This window comes from Phoxinus phoxinus (genome assembly GCF_949152265.1).
Source record: "Phoxinus phoxinus genome assembly, chromosome: 9".
NCBI lineage: Eukaryota > Metazoa > Chordata > Actinopteri > Cypriniformes > Leuciscidae > Phoxinus > Phoxinus phoxinus.
This window is the reverse complement of record NC_136884.1, coordinates 32,295,019-32,320,641: the sequence shown is the minus strand read 5'-3', so window position 1 is coordinate 32,320,641 and position 25,623 is coordinate 32,295,019. Positions and strand designations below refer to the sequence as shown.

The 25,623-nt window shown below is 43.6% G+C and overlaps 1 protein-coding gene across 2 annotated transcripts in view; it reads left to right on the top strand.

Moving 5' to 3' along the window:
* LOC307004700 (guanylate-binding protein 4-like) overlaps positions 1-25,373 on the top strand; it is a 35,506-nt gene extending 10,133 nt beyond the window's left edge. For both annotated transcript variants that reach the window (XM_079624107.1, XM_079624106.1), the window contains exons 3-10: positions 2,729-2,856; positions 6,290-6,399; positions 7,342-7,529; positions 7,855-8,097; positions 8,574-8,854; positions 15,093-15,305; positions 15,727-15,829; positions 23,530-25,373. In XM_079624107.1, coding sequence (XP_079480233.1) covers positions 2,729-2,856; positions 6,290-6,399; positions 7,342-7,529; positions 7,855-8,097; positions 8,574-8,854; positions 15,093-15,305; positions 15,727-15,829; positions 23,530-24,038 — 1,775 coding nt within the window. In that variant the 3' untranslated portion in view covers positions 24,039-25,373. The remainder of the gene's footprint in view (positions 1-2,728; positions 2,857-6,289; positions 6,400-7,341; positions 7,530-7,854; positions 8,098-8,573; positions 8,855-15,092; positions 15,306-15,726; positions 15,830-23,529) is intronic.
* The last annotated feature ends 250 nt before the right edge of the window (positions 25,374-25,623 follow it).

Sequence of the window (25,623 nt, the reverse complement as noted above, 5' to 3'; positions counted from 1 at the left end):
CTGGACACCCAGGTAGTAGGCGTACCCTCTCGCTCCTACGTCAACGCTACTGGTGGCCCTCCATGCCTCAGGATGTCTCCGATACGTCAAGGGTTGCTCAGTCTGTGCCATTACCAACACCACGAAAAGACTTCTGGAGGGTAAACTAGTTCCTCTTCCGATTCCACGTCGACCCTGGTCTCACATCGGTATCGGTTTTATGACCGGTCTGCCGAAGTCGAAGAATTACACCTGTATCTTCGTCGTTGTGGATCGTTTCTCCAAGGCCTGCAAGTTGATTCCCATGTCCGGTCTACCTACAGCATTTGAAGCCGCCGAATCTCTGTTCCAACAAGTGTTCAGAAATTTTGGTATCCCTGAAGATATCTTGTCGGACCGGGGTCCTCAGTTTATCTCGAGAGTGTGGCAAGCTTTCTTCAAACGTCTAGGAGTCTCCGTAAGCCTTTCCTCCGGTTACCACCCACAAAGAAACGGCCAGACTGAGCGAAAGATCCAAGAAATTGGGAGATACCTGAGGTATCTGCCACCAGAACCAGGACAGCTGGAGCCAATACCTTCCCTGGGCAGAATATGCACAAAACTCTCTTCTCCAGTCCACCACTGGGCTCACCCCGTTCCAGTGCATATTTGGTTACCAACCTTCGCTGTTTCCTTGGGTTGGGTGAGCCATCAGAGGTTCCAGCTGTCAACCACTGGTTCGAGCAGAGCGAGAGGGTATGGGACTAAGCTTACGTGCATCTCCAACGGGCAGTGCGGAGACACAAAACTCGAGCTGATTGTCATTGTACCTCCACTCCACTGTACCAACCAGGACAGAAAGTATTGCTCTCTACACGGGACATCCGTCTTCGCCTGCCCTGCCGTAAGCTGAGTCCTCGATACATTGGACCGTTCACTGTCCAGAGGCAGATCAATGAAATCACCTATAGGCTCAACTTTAGAATCTTACCTTCCTTCCATGTGTCACTCCTGAAACCTCACACTGAACCTGTCTCTCCTCCCCCCACACATCTTGGTGATGCCGACGTACCTTCTTCTCCCAACCTTGCCGAAGAGGAGCCTATCTCCCGGGTTCGAGACATTCTGGACTCACAACGACGAGGTGCCAGATTAGAGTACCTAGTCGACTGGGAGGAGTATGGACCAGTAGAACAATCCTGGGTTGCTCGTGACGATATCCTCGATTCAGCAATCCTTACCCAATTTCACACCGAGTACCCAGATCGTCTAGCTCCCAGGGGTCGTGGTAGACCTCGTGGCCGTCGTCATCTTCTTTCCACCCAGTCGTCAGGAGCCGCCCATGGAGGAGGGTGTACTGTCACAGCTCCACCAGATCTACAGACTCCAGCCACTCGTTCACTCTCCCCTGATTACTAATCACCGCAGCTGTACCTCCTCATCTGTTCACTATATACATTCACTTGCTCTACTCTTCATTGTCTGATCTCGTCTCTCCATGGACACACAGACTCTACCTTGATCCTTACTTGTTCCACTTACCTGCCATCCTCATCATCCGATCTCGTTCCAAGAACCTTCTGCCGTCTTCAGTGACTCTCATCTGTGTTTACCATCAGCCTCGTTCTGATCTCCATCTGTAAAGGACAATACTGTTATTCATCAGCTAAGTTCCATTCATCTATCTTCATTGTGTTCAACTCACCATTTACATCTGCTGGATTCCGTGCTTCTGTTCAAAATAAACTTCAGTATTATTTTACTCACCTGTCTGCTTCATCACTATCCGTGATAGTGGTACAATACAAATATTTTGAGTGTCCCATATTCTGTCCCTTATTTTCCTATAAAGAACCACAATTGTCCCTTATTTTTCTTTCCATAAATTGGCAACCATGTCCGGGAGGGGTGTGTGTCGCGTTCTTTACAGGTCCAATTTGAAACAAATACCGTGACGTCAAAACAACTCATGTAAGAAGAAAACCATCATGTTTACAACTGTGACAATGAGCGCTTACCAGGATCAACTAAACACTGGATTTTCAAAAGTATGGGAAGTTCACGTCTCCATTGTTGCAGTAAACTTGCATAACGTTCTGGATTGAATAATTTTTTAGATCTACGCCGGTCAGTTATTGTTGGGACATCGACATTATATTTTTGTGCCCTTTAACATGATGTGGAACAAAACAAACTGTGATTGATTGCGTTACATGACAGTCAAACTGCGATAGAGACAGACTGCCGTCAGTCTGAAGGTCTAGCTACGTGAGACTACTTGCAGCCTACAAAATATACTAATAATCTACTAACTACTTTCCATTCCTAAAATAAACATATTGTGTAAATGTTTATTTTAGGAATGGAAAGTAGTTAGTAGATTATTAGTATATTTAGCAATACTCGTCTTCACAGTGGTTTGGCAGCTGTTTGTCAAAAAGCTTAGGCCACAGTGGAACCATGTTTCTTCTTTTTGCCTCTTAAGTGGTATTTCTTAATAAACATGTTATTAAGACATTTGTGTTGTCAGTCTGTCAGAAGACATGGTTGTTGTCAAAATCTAACAACTACAGATCTTGGTGGAAATTTGTCAGAAAACAATTTGACAGATTATTGTACTGACCATCTTCCAAACTTTCTCTAGTTCAGCAAGACTGTTATTTAATATGAAATTAAGCACACAATCTAAATAAGACACTACTCTATTCGACAAATAAAAAATATTTTGGTGATAGGTGTTCCATGTTTCTTTGCTCTTTCTCTCTTTTAGGATTTGCATTGGGCAGCACCATTGAGTCCAAGACGAAGGGCATCTGGATGTGGTGTGTGTCTCACCCCACTAAAGCAGGAACCACTCTGATGCTGCTGGACACAGAAGGGCTAGGCGACGTGAACAAGGTGACAACAGCCTATATACAGTAATAGTAATAATAATAATAATCACATGACCCACAGGAACCATGGCTTAACTTCAAAATAAAAGACATGAAACAAAACCAAACATAACTAAAGGGCCTCAAAGGGCGGTTCTAGATGGGATTGTAGAGCCCCTCATCCACAATTCCCACAGTAAACTATGAACCGCTACGCAAAATTGCATAGCCAATATATTCGTCAAGGGTTTTTAGGCTGTTGCTTTTGGGCATTAGATAGTTTTAACAGTCAACATGGTGCCACAACATTAAAATCCACCTGGGAACATATTTGACAAAAATTTGCGACATAATCCTCATTGACTTTTACACTTTTAGTGTATGGATACAGAACTTTCCCCCCTGAGGCAGAAGGGGATGAGCATCCTGAAATGCTTTGAGAACTGGCTCATAACAGAGCCGATCTGAGCGCACCCGTTGGCTGCTCGGTGGGAACTGCATGAACCTATGGCAAAGCAGGATCTCTGTGTGAGCCATTTGCGGCGCAGAGCCCGCCCAAAGTGGCGGGGTGTCTGCCTATAAAAGCAGCTCATTTCGCCATAGGAATCAGATTTATTTTCTGTCAGCGACGAACATACCTCATTGATTCTCGAAGAAGCCTTCTCGGCGGCGAGAAAGCCTGGCAGCGGAATGAGTGCTCTTCTGCAATCAAGCAAACCATCGGCCTTTGATCAGCGCGCGCTCCGGCCAGCTGACTACAGCTGTTTCACCGTTCCCCTGCGGCTAAAATAGCATAATTTCGCCCGCGTTTGTTTCAAAATCCCATACCTCTGAGCACGCTACTTGCTGGGCCTGCTCCCGGGTTCATTGAAGGTGGACACTCTCACTATAAGAGTGCCGTTCTCTTTCTCTCAAGCATGAGACTAAGAAACAATGGAGCCACGCCCCATGCAAGCCGCGTTCATCAAATACTAGCAATTGGGAGTGTGCGAGCCTCGCTGCATTTGCAGGTTTCACTAAGAAACACTCTCAGAAGCACAAGATGGAGAAACAATGGAGTCACATGCCTGAGAGAACGGAGTCTCACTCTCCCTGCAGCACGGGATTACACTGTGCTGCTTCCACATAAAAAATGGCCGCTCTCACAGTGAGAGCACGAGTCTTGCTGTGCTCACGTTCTGCGGCTCAGCAGCGACCCAGACGGTCAAATGCCTGGTCAAACGCTACTTCTACGAACGCCAACTCCCCAACCAAGGGTGGAGAGCTGCTGTCTGAACTGATTCAGTCCCTAGTTATCTAGGCAGAGGCCTGGAAAGCCATCCCCGTGTGTCAGAATGGGTGCTAATCACAGTGATAAGAGGTTACTCGCTTTGCATACTTTCATATCCAAATAGCCCCCTGTCACAGACCACTTTTAAGATTCGTGTTCGAAGGAGTGGCCTACCAGTATACGGTCCTACTATTCAGACTGTCTTTGGCACCACGCACTTTTACTGAGTTCATGGATGCAGCACTTTCCCCCCTGAGACAGAAGGAGATGCTCATCCTGAATTACCTTGACGACTGGCTCATCCTGGCCCAGTTGTAGGAAGAGTTGCACAGATCGCGCTCAGACTGTTCAGCAGCTCACTACTGCATCAGCTGCATTAGAGCCCTGGCCCCTTGGAAGGACCCCAATCATTATCAGATTGGAGTAAGCATGGGGTTTGTTTCAAGATGAAATGTGGTCACCACAGATGCTTCCAACACAGGTTTGGGAGCTCTATGCAAAGGCAGACTGATTTCCGCCTCCTGTTCGAGCACAGAAAAGCGGCTGCATATCAACTGCCTAGAAATGACCTAATAGGACACCACGTCTTAGTCCGGTCGGACAACATGGCGGTAGTGTCCTACATAAACCACCATGGCGGCCTCTGTACAGACTAGCCCGATGCCTTCTATTATGGTCACAGCACAACCTGCGCTCTCTGAGAGAGGTGCATGTGCCGGGCAGACTGAACCAGGGAGCAGACATGCTGTCCCGGGACAACATGTTCCCAGGGGAATGGTCCCTCCATCCCCAGACGGTTCAAACAATCTGGAGCAAGGCAAGGCAGAGGTCGTTCTGTAAAAAAAATAATAATTATGCGCTGGCCTACGAATGGCCCAGCCTTCCCCTTTATGCCTTTTCCCCAGTTGCGCTGCTCCTACTTCTTGTGAAGTACCGCTGGTACTCTCCTTCTTACAAGAGCTAATGGTTCCGGGTCGCACCCCCTCCACACTCAAAGTCCACGCTTCCGTGGCCGGCTAGTCTCTGGGTAGAAGCAACCTGGCTGTATACTTCCTGAAAGGGGCGCGGGGGCTCAACCCTCCTCCTCCTCTTATCATACCCTCTTACTATCTATCTACGGTCCTTAGGGCCCTCATAAGCACAAGTTATTACGCTGTTTGCTATTCCCCATTTGAAAAAACCTGTCAACATTCAAAAGACAGCTGAAAACTCATCTCTTCCGTGAGCACTTAACCTCATAAAAATAAAAATCTTTCCTTTTCCTTTAATCTTCCCATGTCTGGCTTATGCTACTCTGAGCAATGCCTGAACTTTGTATTGTAAGCACTTCTTGCGTTGTTTTTGCCTCTTCACGATGACTCGCTTGCTTTAGTCCTCATTTGTAAATCGCTTTGGAAAAAGGCGTCTGCTAAATGTAAATGAAAGACGAGCATCAACTTCACTTACTCTGCCCTGTTCGGGCCATAAGAGTATACATACAGCGCTCTGGCCATTTCAGACAGTCAGAGCAGCTCTTTGTATGCTTTGGTGGCCGCACCAAAGGGCTTCCGGTCACGAAGCAGAGACTATTCCGCGTCGGCGTCAGAGTTCACTCCACCGAGGCGTGGGAAACCGAGGTTAAGTAACTAAGACATTTTGTTCATTTCAAACGTACAAAATAAACAAAGACTTGACTTGGCGTGTGAACTACACTTGAACAAACATAAACTCACCAACAATGGGTTACAAAAACAAAACTAGAAAAGAGACAGTAGAAACATGAGGGCTATAAATTCACAGAGATTCATGACTAACAAGGGATACCTGTGTACAATCAAACAATGAACCAATGAGAACACATGACTAGATGTTAACACACTCTTTCAAGACATTGCGTCTAACCCCCTGTCCTGCATTGCAACAGTTCTAGATCTGGGATTTAAATAACATTATTTTGACGCGGAGAAAAAGCAGCCTGCACGGGTAATGATACAGGCGGAGTTAGAGGTGATGGAAGCTCTTTCACAGAAAAGAACTGGTTAAAAAAAAAAAACATTCACAAACCGGAAATCATTAACCATTCATGTGTTTCTGACACATTTTTTACCACTGGGGTGTGCACAGATCCACTATGCTGTCAGGGGTTTATGTATGCTAACAATCTTGCAATGTCATTCTTTGCCAAATGATTGTATCCAATCGGTTTCAGGGGGACTCAAAGCATGATACCAAGATCTTCTCTCTGGCCGTCCTTCTGAGTAGCACTATAGTTCTGAACAGCCGAGGGACGATCGACAACAGGGCTATAGAGGAACTGCAGTATCCTTTCATTCATACATTATACATTTTTCGAGTTGACTTTTAATTTAATTTACATATTTTCCAAGAATGTGTCTGTGAAAAAGGGATGTGTGCTCGAAGCACTACTCCACTCTGCGTTTTGTTTATCATCAGCTTGCACACTGCAGCTATTATAGGCATAAATAATTAATTAACATGGATATCCTTCTCTGATATATCCACTATTCTCTCTGTTTACTCTAGTGTTGGTGTTTCTTTTCATAAGTACTGTACTCTGCACACTGTGGTATTGTTTGTTGGTATAGGAGCAGTTTAATGAATATAGGGCTAATATATCGATAATGTTTTTTCGCTGAATGCCAAGTGAAAAGGAACATTTGATGAAGTATATGTAAACATAATACTGTAATCTACACTTTCCATGACTAACTAATCATTTTACCCAATCATAGCAGTGGGTATTTACATAAACACGTCCCTTTAAACATGTTTACTTAAGAGGGTCAAAAACAGTGTAGAAAAGTTTTTGATGTAAAACTCTTACTAATATTTTAAGTGTACATCAGGGAGCATTGTAAACATAGTAATAAATATAGCTGCAAGCAGCGATTACGGGCCCAAGCCGGTGGCACTGCCACCCCGGTGCCTTTAGTTGCACTAAGCGTGTACGGATCGGCCAATCTGGTTCCGTCCATTAAAATTAACTTTTGCAAATAACAATAGCGGTCCTGGACAGTGAGTGACCTTGCACATTAAGATAAAATTGGTCATTGTTCAAAAACAAGCTAACAAAACTTGCAGATAAAGTTAGTGAAGCAGCCAGTGGGATCCTTCTGCCTCCACCTAAGCTCTGCCCACAAAAAAAGTCACCATGTTTACTAACACAAAATTGGTCTATTACCTCTATACTGTTTTCTGTGTTCTCTGTTAGCTTAGTGTTCAAACCTAAACAATTTCCAGATATGTCACAGAGCTGACTGAGTATATAAAGGTCAAATCATCTGATGAGGATGAAGACGACTCAGAATTTGTTAAGTTCTTCCCTAGTTTCATCTGGGCTGTAAGGGACTTCACCCTGGAAAATAAAATCAATGGCAAATACGTGACTGAGGACCAATACTTAGACTATGCCTTGATGCTGAAACCAGGTAATATTTAAATTGAGCTTTTAAATGACCTGGTCATCATTGAGAAGACTACGTAAGAGATACTGTACAGCCAGCCAGAATAAAAATAAATAAACCCAGATTCTGTATTATACTGAGGGGCTTTATTACACCATAATAACCAGCTGGCTGCTTTCCAAGTTTACAATTTTAGAATATATCACTGAGCCCAGATTTTTTTTTAAAACTTCTAATATAGTGTCTGTTCAATCTTGCAAGTAACCAAAACCAACAGGGAATGGCAATTTACCAGCAACATTATATTTTGCTAACCTTTTAACAAAGAGGTGTTTCGTATCTTTTAAAGGCACTAAAAGAACAGTTAAAGAGTTCAACCTTCCACGGGAATGTATCCGAAAATATTTCCCGTCCAGGAAGTGTTTTACTTTCCCGTTTCCAACCAACCCAGATAATGTGTCTCGCCTGGAGAGCTTGGATCCTGCTGACATTTCCCCAGATTTCCAGAAGGTCTCGCATAATTTCTCCAAGTTCATCTTTGACAGGAGTGAAGTGAAAAAGCTGAAAGATGGACACACAGTCACAGGCAGAGGTGATTCAATAGGACAAATTATGTGTCAATAGGACATTTGTAAAATAAACATGAATATATGATTAATCTACTATATTCAATCACATAAGTGAATGGCCCAACTTCCCAATTGCTTAACTGCTGTCAACCATGGAACCATGAGGAACCCACAAGAGGAACCATGTTTTGGTTCAAAAACCCAAGCTCGTATTTATTAGGTTGCGTGCTTGCTGCACCATAATACCCCATACCAGTAAGGAGACTAAATCGAAATGTTCTTCCATATTTGTGATGTAATTGCACTGAACTGCGAGACACAATGTAAGCTCCTAATCTTCAAAAGAGAGTGGCAAATGCTAATTATTCCCACAAAAAATTTGCATAAATTGAGTTATCAGTTGAGCTATGACATTGTTTGACACTTTCTGAACTGCATGTTAATAATCTATAGCTGCCCAGTTCATTTCCTTGTGTCTGACCCTTCTCCTTCCCTGAAGTTCTTGGTCAGCTGGTGAAGACATATGTGGACACAATCTCCAGTGGTGAAGTTCCATTTCTGGAGAATGCTGTGATCGCCATGTCATTGATTGAGAATGAGTCTGCAGTGAAGGAGGGGATTCAAGTTTACAAGAGTGGAATGGAGAAGCTGAAGGACTCCTTCCCTGTGGAACTGAAGGAAGTGTCCTCAGAACACCAACGTCTCAGCAGCTTGGCGACACAAGTCTTCATGAAGCGTTCCTTTAAGGACAATGAGGGGATATTCATGAAATGTCTAGAGGTGATGCCCAGTAAATAATGTACAACTCCTGTCTGTCTCTGTCTCTATATATCTATCTTTCATAGTGTCTGGACTGAATCAACTTTTGGACTCCTTCATGTAAATCAAGGGCCTAGTGCTGATAAGTCTGTGCCGAATTGCCCCATATCACTTTAGTGGCCTGGCAGATGCTAAGCAGGAACACCTTGAAGCTCCTACGTGACTTCAAAAAGATCTTAATCAACTCCCCCAAGGCAGGCACAAAAGCCCATGTGGTACAGTACATTGGGAAAATGCACCCAATATACATAGACAGACATTCTCTTAATTTAACTCATAATTAAGTCATCCCAGAATGTATATGAAATATTCCTGTGTGTATGTATGTCCCCACATTATATTAACCTAGTTACAACCTTTTAGTGGTAATTACATTTTAAATGCTTATATTCATATGTGAGAATGTTTCATTCCTTTGATGTCTTTCCATTCTATCATATTTGATATTGAAATGTTCCTCTCGTTACGCTTTAATATGTTACGATAAAATGCATTATATTATGTTTACAATCCTTTGGGGTAAAAACTACTAATTCTGACACCATCATAAAACATGCAAATTAGGCTGTCAGAAGGAGACAAAGAAAACTCTCCCGCTAAAAGTTCCTACATACTATTGGTCATTTCACCCAAAATAGGTGTGGATTGATTTATCCTTAAAAAACTATGACACAAGCTGATCTTCGCTCAGTCTTTCCTGTCCTCTTATTTTCCTTTCCTTCGGATGAGACAACATCTTCTTGATTTTCGGCAACTTTGCTTTCAAGTTAACCTTTTAAACGTCCCTTTTTGTTACCAGCTTTTATACTGTTGAGTACTTTAGTAAGTAATCTAATAGAACAGAAAGGTTATTCTTCATGGCCAGAAGAATAGCCTTTCTTGAGAGTTGATAAGAAGAAGAATCTTTCTTGAGAATTGATAATAAGATCGTACTGTCGAACAGATCAGTTGATTTTAAATTAATTATTTTAAAAGTTATTCTGAAAGCAGATCTACCCTGCCTATATATTCAGAATTAATTATAATCTGTTGTAATTAATTATCCATATATATTTATCCATATATAATTTCTCACACTATCTATCAGGGCTGTAAAGTGATTAAAATGTTTAATGTAATTAATTAAATGATGTTCGCACATCAAATTTGGCTGAGAAATTACATCCTAAAGATAAAGTCATTATTCTTAAATGAGAAAAGCATAAAATAGACATTATAAAAAGTAGCTTTAACTTGAAAACAGACATGAACATAACAGAAAAACAGATCAAAAATAAACTCTAAACATGAACAAATAAACTCAAAAAGTTACAACATATTAACTTATTTATTGAACTACTGTAGAAAAACAATATCACATTTGCACTCGTAAAACAGCACTCGTGTGATGATATATGAAGTATATATTTATATCACCTGACATAAATATGAGACAGAAACTCACAACCTCTACTGGTTAAACAATTCGCCTCAGTTACGGATGTAACCCTCGTTCCCTGAGTAGGGAACGGAGACGTTAAGTCGAATGACGACGAAATGGGGTTCGCTTAGAAGCCTATCCTCTTCGAACAGTAATAAAACGAGCCAATGGCAAGCAAATGCCATGGGTCTGCTGAATTTGCATAGCGTAACTCCGCCCCACCTCGTGGGTATAAAGGAAGTGAGCCGGCAACATGCAGATATGTTTCTTCGCTGAAGGAGCCAAGGCTGAACTCGGCTGTTCCAGCGGTACAGCGGAAGTGGCAGGAAGATGTAACGTCTCCGTTCCCTACTCAGGGAACGAGGGTTACATCTGTAACCGAGACGTTCCCTTTCGTTGTCACTTCGAGTTACGTCGAATGACGACGAAATGCGGTTCCCAGTCCAATCACGCCACCTCGGCTGTCTTCCAGTGCCCTGCATAAGTCTGAGCTCCCTGTCGTGAGACTAGCACGGACGAAGGACTCCTACTTAATACAGGAATACTAAGGTACACTGGGAAGCATATCTCAGTGGAAATATGCAATCAGTGCCCGCCCGAAGGGGGGACTTAAGAATACACATATGACCCGGAGGGGGGTACATACGGAAAAACACTGGGGTGTCCATCCCAGGGTGGAATATTTCTACCCCAGGGGTGGCAGACTGGCTTGCCAAGGGAAAGACACATGCTCGAGAGAGGCTTACAGTGGAAATACACACGTGGGGGTTTCCCAGAGGGGTCCCACAGGCTCACCTGAGGAGAATATCGCACATATCCAGTCCGTGGAGTGGAATGGCAAGCAAGCGAAGACACCTGAGCGGGTCCTAGTACCGACTGTTGAAACGAGTACACGACGGGAGGACACTGGCTCCACTCGGAGATTATAGAATCTGGTGAAAGTTTTGGGTGTCGCCCAGCCTGCAGCTCTGCAGATGTCTGTTAGCGAGGCGCCATGCGCTAGAGCCCAAGAGGAGGCCACACTCCGGGTGGAGTGGGTCGTCACACCAAGGTGGCACGGTCAACCTTGCTGCTGGTAAGCCAAAGCAATGGCGTCCACTATCCAGTGAGACAACCTTTGCTTGGAGAGAGCCTTTCCCTTCAGCTTCCCACCATAACAGACAAAGAGCTGGTCTGAGGTCCTGAAACATTGCTTTCTGTCTACGTAAGCACAGAGGGCGCGTCCTGGACAGAGCAATGCCAAGGCTGGGTCTGCCTCCTCCAGGGGCAGCGCTTGCAGATTCACCACCTGGTCCCGGAAGGGAGTGGTGGGAACCTTGGGCACATATCCAGGCCGGGGTCTCAGGATCACGTGAGAAAAGGCCGGCCCGAATTCCAGGCACGCTTCGTCTACAGAAAATGCGTGCAGGTCCCCTACCCTCTTGATGGAGGCCAATGCAACCAGGAGCCTGTTTTCTTGATTGACAGGAACTTAAGCTCCACTGATTGCAGAGGCTCAAAGGGAGCACTCTGCAGGGCAGTTAGAACCACTGAGAGGTCCCAAGAGGGAACGGGAAGACTACATCCTCCTCGCCCCTCTCAGGAACCTGATGACCAGGTTGTGCTTTCCATGGACTTACCTTCGACTGCGTCGTGATGTGCGGCAATAGCGGCAACATACACTTTTAGGGTGGAGTGAGACAGCCTTCGCTCCAACCCATCCTGCAGGAAGGAAAGCACGACACTGATCGGGCATGATCTGGGGTCTTCTGAGTGAGAAGAGCACCAAGAGACGAAGAGGTTCCACTTCAACGCGTAGGCATGTCTAGTTGACGATGCTCTAGCGGAAGAGATGGTAGCCACCACCGCTGGTGGTAGGGTACTCAAACCTGCCTCGTCCCGTCCAGGAGCCACACGTGGAGGTTCCAAAGATCGGGACGAGGGTGCCAAAGGGTGCCCTGTCCCTGAGAAAGGAGGTCCTTCCTCAGAGGAATTGGCCAGGGAGGTGCTGTCGCGGGGAGTACAAGTTCGAAGAACCAGGTTCGGGTGGGCCAGTGTGGCGCAACCAATATGACCTGCTCCTCGTCCTCCCTGATCTTGCACAGGGTCTGTGCAAGAAGGCTCACTGGGGGAAACGCATACTTGCGGAGGCCCCGCGGCCAGCTGTGCGCCAGTGCGTCTGTGCTGAGCGTGCCCTCGGTCAGGGAGTAAAACTGGGCGTAGTGAGACGAGTTGTGGGAGGCAAACAGGTCTACCTGTGCGTCCCCGAACTGATCCCAAATCAGCTGAACCGCCTGAGGATGGAGTCTCCATCCCTAAGGGCCCTCCGGCCCGTAGAAAGCTGAGGTTCGTCCACCGGGTGAAGGTCTGACGGCAGGTCAGAGTAACTGGTACTCGGAACGTGCCCTGATGCCATGCCCACCTTGGGACTCGATCGCGAAGCCAGTGCTGAAGCGGTCTCATATGAAGCAATCCGAGCGGCGTTGCTGCGGCTGCAGATGCCATATGCCCCAGGAGCCTCTGATGAGTAAAAATCAACTGAATACGTTGAAATAAAATGTCTTTGTATAAGCAACATATTAAACTGCAAATTAACATTTATGCCCTAATATATATTATCGATATGTTACAGACGAAATATGAAAGACAACATTTCGTTTTGGATAGATTATAAAGTTTTTACTGCCACATCAAAACCTAATTTACAAGGTGCAAACAAAATCTTAAAAGGTCAATATAAGCCTTCTCTTTAAATTATTTTTGTTGCTGAAGCGGTCTCATATGAAGCAATCCGAGCGGCGTTGCTGCGGCTGCAGATGCCATATGCCCCAGGAGCCTCTGAAAAAGTTTCAGTGGAACCGCACTCTTGCCCTCAGGAATTGTCTCAGGCAAGTCAGCAGTGACTGCGCGCGCTCGCTTGTAAGCTGCGCGCACATGGCGACCGAGTCGATTTCCATACCGAGAAAAGAGATCCTGGCGTTTAGCGGGGCTGGAGAGGGCTGTGGTGCCTTCCTGCGGCTTCCTCCATGACGTGGCCCGGGTGAAGGCTGCTGCTGGGGCCGTGCGGGAGTAGCGGGAGCCGCGGGAGGGCGCCCTCGGCGGCGAGCAGGCTGAGGCGTCTGAGCTGACGGCTGGGTGGAGGCAGCAGCGGGCCGTCGGGGCAGAATGTGTTTGATGGCCTCAGTCTGCTTCTGGGCGGTTGAAAACTGTTGGGCGAAATCTTCAACCGCACCGCTGAAGAGGCCAGCCTGGGATATGGGGGCGTCGAGCAAACGAGTTCGCTCAGCGTCCCTTATATCGGCCAGGTTTAGCAAAAGATGTCTCTCCTGGACCACACTAGTGGACATCACCTGGCCCAGGGAGCGTGCGGTCACTTTCGTCGCCCGGAGAGCGAGGTCAGTGGCGGTACGCAGCTCATTGAAGAGCCCTGGGTCAGTCCTCCCCTCGTGCATGTCCCTGAGCATCTGGGCCTGGTAGACCTGCAGAGTGGCCATGGCATGCAAAGAGGCGGCTGCCTGCCCCGCAGCTCTATAGGTCTTCGCCACCAGAGAAGACGAAAACCTACAGGCCTTGGAGGGGTGCTTAGGGTCACCACGGGAGGAAGCACTCTGAGGACACAGTTGCATCGCAACAGAGCGTTCCACCATAGGTACCCTAGTGTACCCGTAAACAGCCGCCTGATCGAGGGGAGGAAAGGCGGAGGAGGTCGCCGAGCGATCACGGGAAGACAAGGGTGTCTTCCAGGACCTCGAGACCTCCTCATGCACATCCGGGAAGAAAGGTATTGGGGTTGGACGCCGACGTGAATCGGCGGCCGCCCCAAAAAACCAATCACCTAGACGCGAGCGCTCGGGGCAGGGTGGCGGATTGCACTCTAACCCAATGCTCACGGCCGCCTGGGAAAGCATGGCCGTCAGCTCGGGATCAGGATCGGGCAATGCTGACGCGCCCGGAGGCGGCAACACAGCCGAACCTTCATCTCCCGAGGACTCCTGCCCACCTTGTGATGCTGTGACCGACATAGCATCTTCCTCAGGAGCGCCAAACGACACTCCCGGCCTGCCTGCGACCTCTGGCCGGGACTGGTCGGGGGCATCATCTGGTCGGCTCACGGGTTGCAACACTTGAGAGGGGGATGTGGCCCGAGGACGAATCGTCGGTTGTTGTTGCCACACCGTCACCCTCAGGTCACCCTGGCCACCAGCCGAAGTACCAGCTCTATTGTCACTAGAGGGGGTAGATCGGGGTGTGGATGAGGGGACTCTCACTCTTTCGAGATCACTGAGTCTCGACCGTAGTGTTGCGATGGTCATGTTTCCGCAATGAAAACATGAGTCATCCACAAGCGCTGCTTTAGCGTGCTCTAAGCCCAAACACGCAAAGCAGCGATTGTGCCCATCTAAGTCAGATAACCAGTGGCCACAACCAGAAGGGCACGGGCGATGCATCTTTAAAAAGATGTGCCACTTTCTTTGCATCTTTAAAAAGATGTGTGACAACGAAAGGGAACTGTAGTATTTGTTGTCCAAGAAAAACTGTTATGAAGAAAAATAAGAAAGTATTGGTGGATGAGGCCCATTGTTTTGGCTGTAATAATCAATGTATCTGAAACCGAATCAAAAGCTAAAAAAATAGTTTTAAATGCCCATTTTATATATATATATATATATATATATATATATATATATATATATATATATATATATATATTTATTTTTATTTTTATTTATTTTTCAATAGTTGTAGCCTCTAAATAGTATTTAAAGTTTTCTGTTTCTGATATTTTGTGTGATGCTGCAGGAAGACATTAATAAACTCTTTGATGGATACCTGTGCCAAAACGAGGAGGCTTCAAAAAAAAGATGCGAGAATCTCCTGTCATCACTTTCTGCACCAATGACAGAAAACCTCAAGAAAGGATTTTATGCCAGATCTGGTGGTTATGTTCTTTTCTCCCAGGACCTTGAAGACATTGTTAAGGAATACAAAATCCAAGCCAATAAAGGAGTCAAGGTGAGTAGCAACATTTGACACAATTGTTGCAACATCACAGATTTGAGATGTTTTCAGTCTGTTAGAGGTTTGTCACGTTTTCTTAGAATATGTGTACATAGAATGTGGGAAACAGTGGATTAGGGGTAGAGAAATCAACTGAGGCCCCCCACTGGTCTAAAAATTACCTGATGAAATTGCGTGATCCGCTATAACATTTCATTTGACAAAAATGTGTTGGTTGTGATGTAAAATCAAATTGCATGACACAATATATAACTGACCCAACTTTATCTTATTATTATTACTAGCAGGAGCATTATCTTCACTCCATCATTATTAACATTAGTAGTAGTAGTGGTGGTACTAGTCTCATAGTTACATAATAACAATAATAGTTGTAATAGCAGTTTTGAGATTATCATATGTGTGTTGTCTGCAGGCAGAAGACACACTTGAAGAGTTTCTGAAGCAGAAGTGTGTGGATTCTAACGCCATTCTGCAGGCGGACAAGAAACTGACTGAGAAGGAGAAAAAGATTATGGGTGAGAGTCTTTTGCATCCTGTCAATCAAGCTCCCTGCGAAGGGTCAATTATGATAATAATAATAATAAGTTTAATTTATATAGCGCCTTTCCCAAGCTCAAGGACGCTTCACAATAGCAAATAACAAGCAGTTTACACATAAACAGACAATTATGGGTTTAAAGGGCACCTATTATGGAATTTTGAAATGTACCTTTCATGTAGTGTGTAACATAGATCTAAGTGAACAAAAACATACTGCAAAGTTTGAAATATGAAAGTGCACCGTATATAAAGTTATTGTCTTTCAAAAGTAAGAGTCGACTCTGAGTCATTTTTATGAATCGTTAGAAGACCGAAGCTTTTTCTCTGACTAGATGACGTCAACTTGTCAAGTTATTTGAATACGATACGCCCACTTATTGCGCTCCAAGGCCAGCAGGGAAAACTAACGTGAAAACGTCATGGCGACGAGACGCTGTGTTCTGAAGTGCGGCTCAAACTCAACTTTTTTCATCTGCCCAAGGAGGAGCATTTGAAGACTAAGTGGCTACAATTCATATAACTATACCACAGAAGTGTAGTCCGAGCCTTGTGCTTTGTTCGCGCCATTTTGAAGACGATTGCTTTTTAAATGCAATCAAACTTGGATTCGCGAGCTGGCTGATATTGAAGGAAGGTTCAGTTCCAAGTGTATTTGCATCAGCTTCCTCCTCCGTATCACAGCCTGTAAGTGTTATTAATAATTGTTGCTTTTATGTTTTATGTAGCATGCTTAATAATTATTTTGTTTGTTGTGTAAGCACCGTTTAGCTTCTAGGTCTTCAATGACAATTGTATTGAGATATGTGAAGTGTTTGTCGTTGTTTTCGGAGTTGTCTTAATGAATAGAGGAACGTAACTGCATTTTTTTTTTTTGTAAAAACGTTATGTTTATGCATCGGGCTAATGCAAACAAAGACTGATTGTGCTTTTACAATATTAACTCTGGGCTATGCTCGCTAACGTAACATTAAATTCTTTATCTTATTTTTAGTTTTTTACTACAAACTACAAAGCAGTGGACTATATCATTATTATAACACGATTTAATTGATAAAAGCATCATTGTACTCCGTGTTAAACAATAAGTATTATCTCTGTAAACACTGCTGGGTCATCTGACCAATCAACGCAGATTAGCGTCGCGCAAGGAGGGGTTTGGAAAAACGAGTCGTTGAACGAATCATTTGGGAGTCGGTGAGCAAATCAGGTAAAAATAAATGCATATTATACGAAAATAAAAGTGTTTTTTGACATTGCATGCACGTAAAACTGTTGTTGGGGACTCCCTAAACCAGTGGTTTTCAAAGTGGGGGCCGCGGCCCCCTGGGGGGCCGCCAGGGGGCGCCAGGGGGGCCGCAGAAAGTTGGACGATTTTTTTTTTTTTTATAAATATTTTAAAAATATATAAAAATGTATATTATTATGAGTATTGTTATGAAATAGCATTATAATAATTAGTCGCATATCTAAACATTAAACTTTTAATGGTAATCTTTCTGATTGGCTGGTACACCATCATGTAATCTGTCAGTGTAGCCTTGGTAACAACCGCCAGTGCTCAGCTATTAAGCTATTTATTTAGTTTGCTGGCTAGCTCTATCAAAATGGATAGATTTGTAAAACGGACTAAACCTAACGAGCCAGCTATCGAAACCGCAGATAAAAAAAAACAGAAAACGAACTCCTGGCCGAATAAGACTCGTAGGTATGACGCAGCATACTTAAAGTATGGATTTACCTGCGTCACTCAGAAGAATGGACATGAGTGCCCCAAATGCGTTCTCTGCTTCGAGATCCTCTCCAATGAATGCCTAAAACCATCAAAACTTCAACGTCACCTGAACCAGAAGCATCCAGCAGAGGCCGAAAAACCAATAGACTTTTTTAAAAGAAAGGAAGAACATTTGACCAGGCAGTCAGCAACATTCGCGCTGCAAGCTACTGTCCCTGAGAGAGCATTGAGGGCATCATTTTTGGCATCCTTTCACATTGCGCGAGCTAAAAAGGCGCACACAATTGGGGAGGATTTGATACTACCAGCTACCAAAGACATTGTTAAAGAGCTACTGGGTGAGGATGCTGCCAAGAAAATTGACGCTGTACCACTCTCTGATAACACTGTGAGCAGACGTATTGGAGACATGGCTGAGGATGTGTCTGCTCAACTTTTGGACCAGGTGAGAGCTAGCGAATATTTTGCACTACAGCTAGATGAGAGTACGGATGTGGCTAACGCGGCCGAGTTGCTTGTGTACATCAGATTCATTTCCCAAGAAAAGTTCGTTGAGGAAATACTATTTTGTAAAGCACTTGAAAGTTGAACCACCGGGAAAGAGATTTTTCAAGTGTTGGACGAATATATTGATTCAAATGGACTTGACTGGTCTCGTTGTGTGGGTGTGTGTTCTGACGGGGCCGCGGCTATGACTGGGAAAAACAGCGGCGTGACGGCGCTCATCAAACAGAAGGCCCCGAATGCGGCGTTCACGCACTGTATGCTCCATCGAGAAGCACTGGTGGCTAAACGGTTGGATGATGAGCTTAATCAGGTACTACAGGACGTAATACACGTAGTAAACTTCATTAAAGCACGCCCCTTGAAACACAGACTGTTTGCTCTTCTGTGTAAAGAAATGGGAGCCCGTTTTGATGGATTGCTGCTTCACTCAAACGTACGCTGGCTTTCACGGGGGGCAGTTTTGAACCGCGTGTATGAGTTGCGGAGGGAGGTTGCAGAGTTTCTCTTGTCTGAGAAACATCAGCTGGCTGACCGTTTTACAAATGCAGCCTGGATTCTCAAACTTGCTTATATGGCTGACATTTTTTGTCATCTGAATGTGCTTAACCAAAGCATGCAAGGGCGTGACACATACATAGTGCATATGCAAGACAAAGTACATGCTTTTTCCCTGAAGATTACGCTGTGGTCAAACAAACTCAAGGAGGGAATTACAGAAATGTTCCCACTATTACACCAAGAGCTGCTGTCATCTGGTGGTGAGTTGGACACCATTTCTCCACTGATACAATCCCACCTGGAGCACCTCCAGGGATATTTCAGAGACTATTTCCCTGACCTTGACAGCACTCGTCTAAACTGGGTAAGAAACCCATTTGCCCCTGATGTAGGCTCTTTTCTGGACTTAAAATCACAGGAGGAGCTAATTGAGATGACTTCTTCATGGGATTTAAAAACTAAATTTGAGGATCTTTCCCTCTCTAACTACTGGATTTATGTAAGAAATGAGTTTCCCATCCTAGCTGAGTGTGCTCTGAAATGCCTTCTACCTTTTGCAACTACTTACTTGTGTGAGTCTGGCTTTTCGACTTTAAAAGTACTTAAAACAAAACACAGAGCACGTCTAAATGTGGAGAGTGACATGCGTGTTGCACTGACAAACATAAAGCCCAGGCTTGACAAACTGTGTAGGAGCCACCAGGCCCATCCATCCCATTAATATGCTCACACACAGTGTTGAATGTTACTACCAGGCCCAGCCCTCCCATTGATACTGATACTCACTCACTCACTCACTCACTCACTCACTCACTCACACACACACACTGTTGAATGTTGCTACCAGGCCCAGCCCTCCCATTGATACTGATATTCACTCACTCACTCACTCACTCACTCACTCACTCACTCACACACACACTGTTGAATGTTGCTACCAGGCCCAGCCCTCCCATTGATACTGATATTCACTCACTCACTCACTCACTCACTCACTCACTCACTCACTCACTCACTCACTCACTCACTCACACACACACACACTGTTGAATGTTGCTACCAGGCCCAGCCCTCCCATTGATATTGATTCTCTCTCTCTCTCTCTCTCTCTCTCTCTCTCTCTCTCTCTCTCTCTCTCTCTCTCTCTCTCTCTCTCTCTCTCTCTCTCTCTCTCTCTCAAAGACACACACACACACTCTTGTTAAGATCTCTCTCTTTTTCCATACAATGTTGAAATATATATACTATATATGAAGATCTGACATACAAATGTTATTATTACAACACCAATAAAGGTTCATGGATGTTCACAGATGTTTTATTTATTAGGGGCCAAGCACTGAAGGTGCGGGCACCTATTGTATCTGTTCCCGTTCTTATTCTTCTTTTTCTTTTTCTTTTTTAGGGGCCAAGCACTGAAGGTGCGGGCACCTATTGTATCTGTTCCCGTTCTTATTCTTCTTTTTCTTTTTTTTCTTTTTCTTCCGACTGGGCGTCTATGGCAGCCTATAGAACCGTTTGCGGGAAACTTATGAAAATTGGCACAGTGATAGAGGACAGCCTGAACTATCACCATAGCAAATTTGGAGTCTCCAACTCATTCCCTCTAGCGCCACCAGCTGTCCAAAGTTTCACTCATGTTTATGCTAATAACTTTTGAACCACAAGGGCTAGAAACAAAATTATTTTTTCCTCTGATTCCTGAGCTCACGACGATTCGACTGCACCCTATGTCGTCATTTTCCGTCATAATAGTTTTCCCGCCATTTTGAATTTTCCGAAAAACCTACTTTTTCGAACTCCTCCTAGGCCGTTGCTCCGAATTTCACGAAAATTGAACCAGATCATCTCCAGACCATGACGACAAAAAGTTATGGAATTCAAGTTGATTTGTCAAAGCGTTCACGATTACCACGCAATTTAATTTTACGTTGCGCTTGCAAAAACAGACGTAAGGCTGTATCTCCACAACGTTTTATCGGATTCAGACCAAATTTGGTACATGTCATCACAAGCATGACCTGAGGCTACATGCTGCGTTTCGGCGCAGCGCCACCTACTGGCCCGGAGATATGAAGAATTTATGTTTTTGCTTATAACTTCTGAACGGTTTGTCCAAAAATCACAAAAGTGGTCTCGTTAGGTTCAGGGCGTCATACTGAGTTGACTGATATCCAATTTTCCCATATCGGCCATTTTGGCTGTCGGCCATTTTGAATTATGTGCTAAAATGCTGTATTTTATGAACGCTTGAACGTATCGTTACGAAACTCAGTATGGGTCATCAGTACAAGGCCCTAAAGGTACTCAAAAGATTATGAGACAGCGCCACCTTTTGGTCAAAAGTTATAATGAAATTTCCAAAAATGCTAATAACTTTTGAATAAATTTGCCTATAGTAATGACACTGATCTCAATAGATTCCTTGGGTTATGCTGAAAACATAGATACTAATTTTGCCATAGTCAGTCAAACTTCCTGTCCGCCATCTTTATTTTCTTTTAAAACCTACTTTTTCGAACTCCTCCTAGACCGAACGTCTGAATTTCACCAAAATCGGATCGTGTCATCTCCAGACCGTGCCGAGTAAAAGTTATGGATTTCGTGTCGATAGACGAAACCGTTTTCGTATACCGCAGTGGCAAAGTTGAGGCATGATGCCAAAATGACTATTCAGGCTTTATATCTGCAATGCCTTGACATATTGACACCAAAACTTTGTATGTGTCATTGTCACTTCACTCTGACCACATCACATCAGTTTCGTAACTGCGCCACCTATTGGTCGAAAGTGATAATCATATTTTTAGTTATTGTATGTGATTTTTCAACCATTTTGCCAAAATTCATCTTCAAATGTCTTTAATTGCTCCTTGCTGCAGTTTGTCTCACACTTTCAGCCATGTAGGCATATCTCGTCGTCTGCTTTTGCGCTTGGCCCCGTAATGGCTGCTTGCAGCTATTTTTCTTTTTCTTTTTCTTCCGACTGGGCGTCTATGGCAGCCTATAGAACCGTTTGCGGGAAACTTATGAAAATTGGCACAGTGATAGAGGACAGCCTGAACTATCACCATAGCAAATTTGGAGTCTCCGACTCATTCCCTCTAGCGCCACCAGCTGTCCAAAGTTTCACTCATGTTTATGCTAATAACTTTTGAACCACAAGGGCTAGAAACAAAATTCTTTTTTCCTCTGATTCCTGAGCTCATGACGATTCGACTGCACCCTATGACGTCATTTTCCGTCATAATAGTTTTCCCGCCATTTTTAATTTTCCAAAAAACCTACTTTTTCGAACTCCTCCTAGGCCGTTGATCCGAATTTCACGAAAAATGAACCAGATCATCTCCAGACCTTGACGACCAAAAGTTATGGAATTCAAGTTTATTCGAATTACCGTTCTTGAATACCGCGCAAATAAATTTTACGTAGCGCTTGCGAAAACAGACGTAAGGCCGTATCTCCACAACGCTTTGTTGGATTCAGACCAAATTTGGTACATGTCATCACAAGCATGACCTGAGGCTACATGCTGCGTTTCGGCGCAGCGCCACCTACTGGTCCGGAGATATGAAGAATTTATGTTTTTGCTTATAACTTCTGAACGGTTTGTCCAAAAATCACAAAAGTGGTCTCGTTAGATTCAGGGCGTCGTGTTGAGTTGACTGATATCCAATTTTCCCATATCGGCCATTTTGGCTGTCGGCCATTTTGAATTATGTGCTAAAATGCTGTATTTTATGAACGCATGAACGTATCGTTACGAAACTCAGTATGGGTCATCAGTACAACGCCCTAAAGGTACTCAAAAATTTATGAGACAGCGCCACCTTTTGGTCAAAAGTTATAATGAAATTTCCAAAAATGCTAATAACTTTTGAATAAATTTGCCTATAGTAATGACACTGATCTCAATAGATTCCTTGGGTTATGCTGAAAACATAGATACCAATTTTGCCATAGTCAGCCAAACTTCCTGTCCGCCATCTTTATTTTCTTTTAAAACCTACTTTTTCGAACTCCTCCTAGACCGAACGTCCGATTTTCACCAAAATCGGATCGTGTCATCTCCAGACCGTGCCGAGTAAAAGTTATGGATTTCGTGTCGATAGACGAAACCGTTTTTGTATACCGCAGTGGCAAATTTGAGGCATGATGCCAAAATGACTATTCAGGCTTTATATCTGCAATGCCTTGCCATATTGACACCAAACTTTGTATATGTCATTGTCACTTCACTCTGACCACATCACATCAGTTTCGTAACTGCGCCACCTATTGGTCGAAAGTGATAATCATATTTTTAGTTAATGTATGTGATTTTTCAACCATTTTGCCAAAATTCTTCTTTAAATGTCTTCAATTGCTCCTAGCTGCAGTTGGTCTCACACTCCCAGCCACTTTGGCATGTCTTGTCGTCTTGCTTGCGCTTGGCCCCGGTGATTGCTGCTTGCAGCTATATTTTATTTCTACATTTGCAATTGCCATAGTATTGTCGATGGGTTCAATAACACATCATGCGAAAGGGGGGCCTTGGCCAAAACCTAGTGGTATTTGGGGGGCCTTGTCATGGAAAAGTTTGGGAACCCCTGCCCTAAACAACATTAGGAACATTTTAAATGTCATAATAGGTGCCCTTTAAGATGTGCATCACTTATACAACACCTCAGATATTACCATTTCCCATAATTTGTCTCAAGCAATACAGATGCATGTCAAATCAAGATCCAAGTGCTAAACAACATTAACAACTCCTGGTTACATTTATCATTTGATTGAGGACTTTTCGTTGAGGAATTGCCTCAATGCCTCATTGAATTGAAAAAGCCTCATTGGAAAGTCCAGTTTTGAAATGCAATACAAAATTAAGTTCAAAATTACACCTTTTTTATATACTTTCCATTTAAACATTATTTAATTTGCCTCAACATCTTCCAGAGGAAAGAGAGAAGGCTGTTCTCCTGGCTCAGGAAATTAATACCAAGGAACAGAAGCAGCGACAACTGGAAGAGAAGATGGAAGCAGAGAGACGGAGTAATGAGGAGAGGATGATACAGATGAAGGAGAAGATGGATGAGGAGATCAGACTCCAGAGAGAGGAGGCGAAGCGTGCCATGGACAGCAAACTGAGGGAGCAGGCCGATCTGTTGGAGAAGGGCTTTAAGGAGAAGGCAGACAGGATGACTAAAGAGATGGAGGACTTCAGGAGGAAGAATAAAGAAGCAGAAAAGAAAAGTGACCAGCTGTTTAAAAATATGACAGAAAACATGATCAAAAGACATGATGAGAATATGAAGCTAATGATGAGGCAACACAGTGAGCAGATGAAGGCAATCATGAGCATGCCGAGGCCTAAGTCAGACTCCTCCTCTCTAATCTTATGTCTGCTGCTCGCCGGTCTTGCTGGCGGTGGTTTAGGGTCAGGTTCGTGTCGCTGCAGCTGTTAATGCAGCTGTAAGCCATTTTTGCATTTGTGCAAACTTCCACCAGATTTAGCCACTTGCCATAATGCCCCAACTATCTATCTATCTATCTATCTATCTATCTATCTATGGCACTCAGCATGGATCAGAGAAGCAATGGGGGGTTACGTTTAAACGTAACCCTTAGTTATGTTTGAGGTCTGGTACAAATATGACATACAAAAATAGATAGGCTATAGGCCCAGATATATATGCATGATACATTATTAAAAGATTTTATAAATAGTCATTTATAAATAGACTCATTTATAACATTAAATGCAATTAAATTAAATGCAATTTAATTCTTTGTCAGAGGTTCTGACAAAATATTCTGTTATTTTGTTTAGCTGTCTAATGTTTTATTTTCAGAATCATGGGAGAACCGTGATCTCTACTTAAAAAATAAATTATGCTTAAAAGAATATGTAATATTTCTGGCATCTAACTTACACTATTACTGTTTCTAATATTAATATGTACCATTAATATTAATGTTAATATTAACCAGTGGGTTGGAGATGATCCAGCATGCCCTCTCTGCCAAACCCCAGCAACTCTCAGGCACATCCTCACCGGCTGCAAGACTAGTCTGTCCAAAGGCCGTTACACCTGGAGGCATAACCAAGTCCTACGCCAACTGGCAGTCATTCTGGAAGGAAGGCGATCCTCCATTAATGACCTCCCTCACCCAACATCCGGACACTCATCCACTATCCCCTCCGTGAGAGCAGGGCAGTGCCCATTCTCAGGGAACCGAGGTTACGTTAATAAACGAGTTCGTTCCCTTTCGAGTGGTGTTAATTTTGTCACCTATTTTTAATTTAGTCTTGGTCTTGTGCCAAATGTCCTTGTTAGTTTTAGTCATATTTAGTCATTCACATATCTTTTTTTGTTAGTCAAGTTTTAGTCGACTAAAAGTCTCGTCATTTTAGTCTAGTTTTAGTCAAAGGAAAACTCAATATACCTTAGTCAAGTTTTAGTTAAAACATTTTAGTCTTTTATAAAATAACAAATTATTTTTTAGATAATTTCTGAAAACCATTTCAGTCAAATAGTGTTTCACACATCTCAGATATTGGTTAAATGTCATAATTACCTGACAAAATTGTTGAATGAAGGCAAATACATGCAAAAGTCATCCTTACTATGAAAAAATAAAGTTTTTGCCTAAAGATCAAAACCCTTTTTAAGTTGTTCATTTATGTCTGCAATATACTGTATTAATGTGCTGTATCGAAAATTGTAAGAAAATTGCCTTGTTTTTCCACCACATACGAGGTGAGCAACAATGCTAAAATAAAATGTTCAACCAACCATATTTCATGCTTTCAAATGATGGATTAAAGACCCCGTTTTAAAACTTTATTTTAACATAAAGCATTTTGCAGAAAGGTGGAGGCATGCCTTAGAAATACATATACTAATTTTTCATAACAGTTCTGCCTGTTGAATTTATAAGGGCTATAATTAAGTGGTCACGACGCTTCAGTGCTCTGTCACGTCCGTAACGTTTTAAAGATTAAGTTTATATAATATAAAAATTATAAATAAAAATAACTTGAAACTT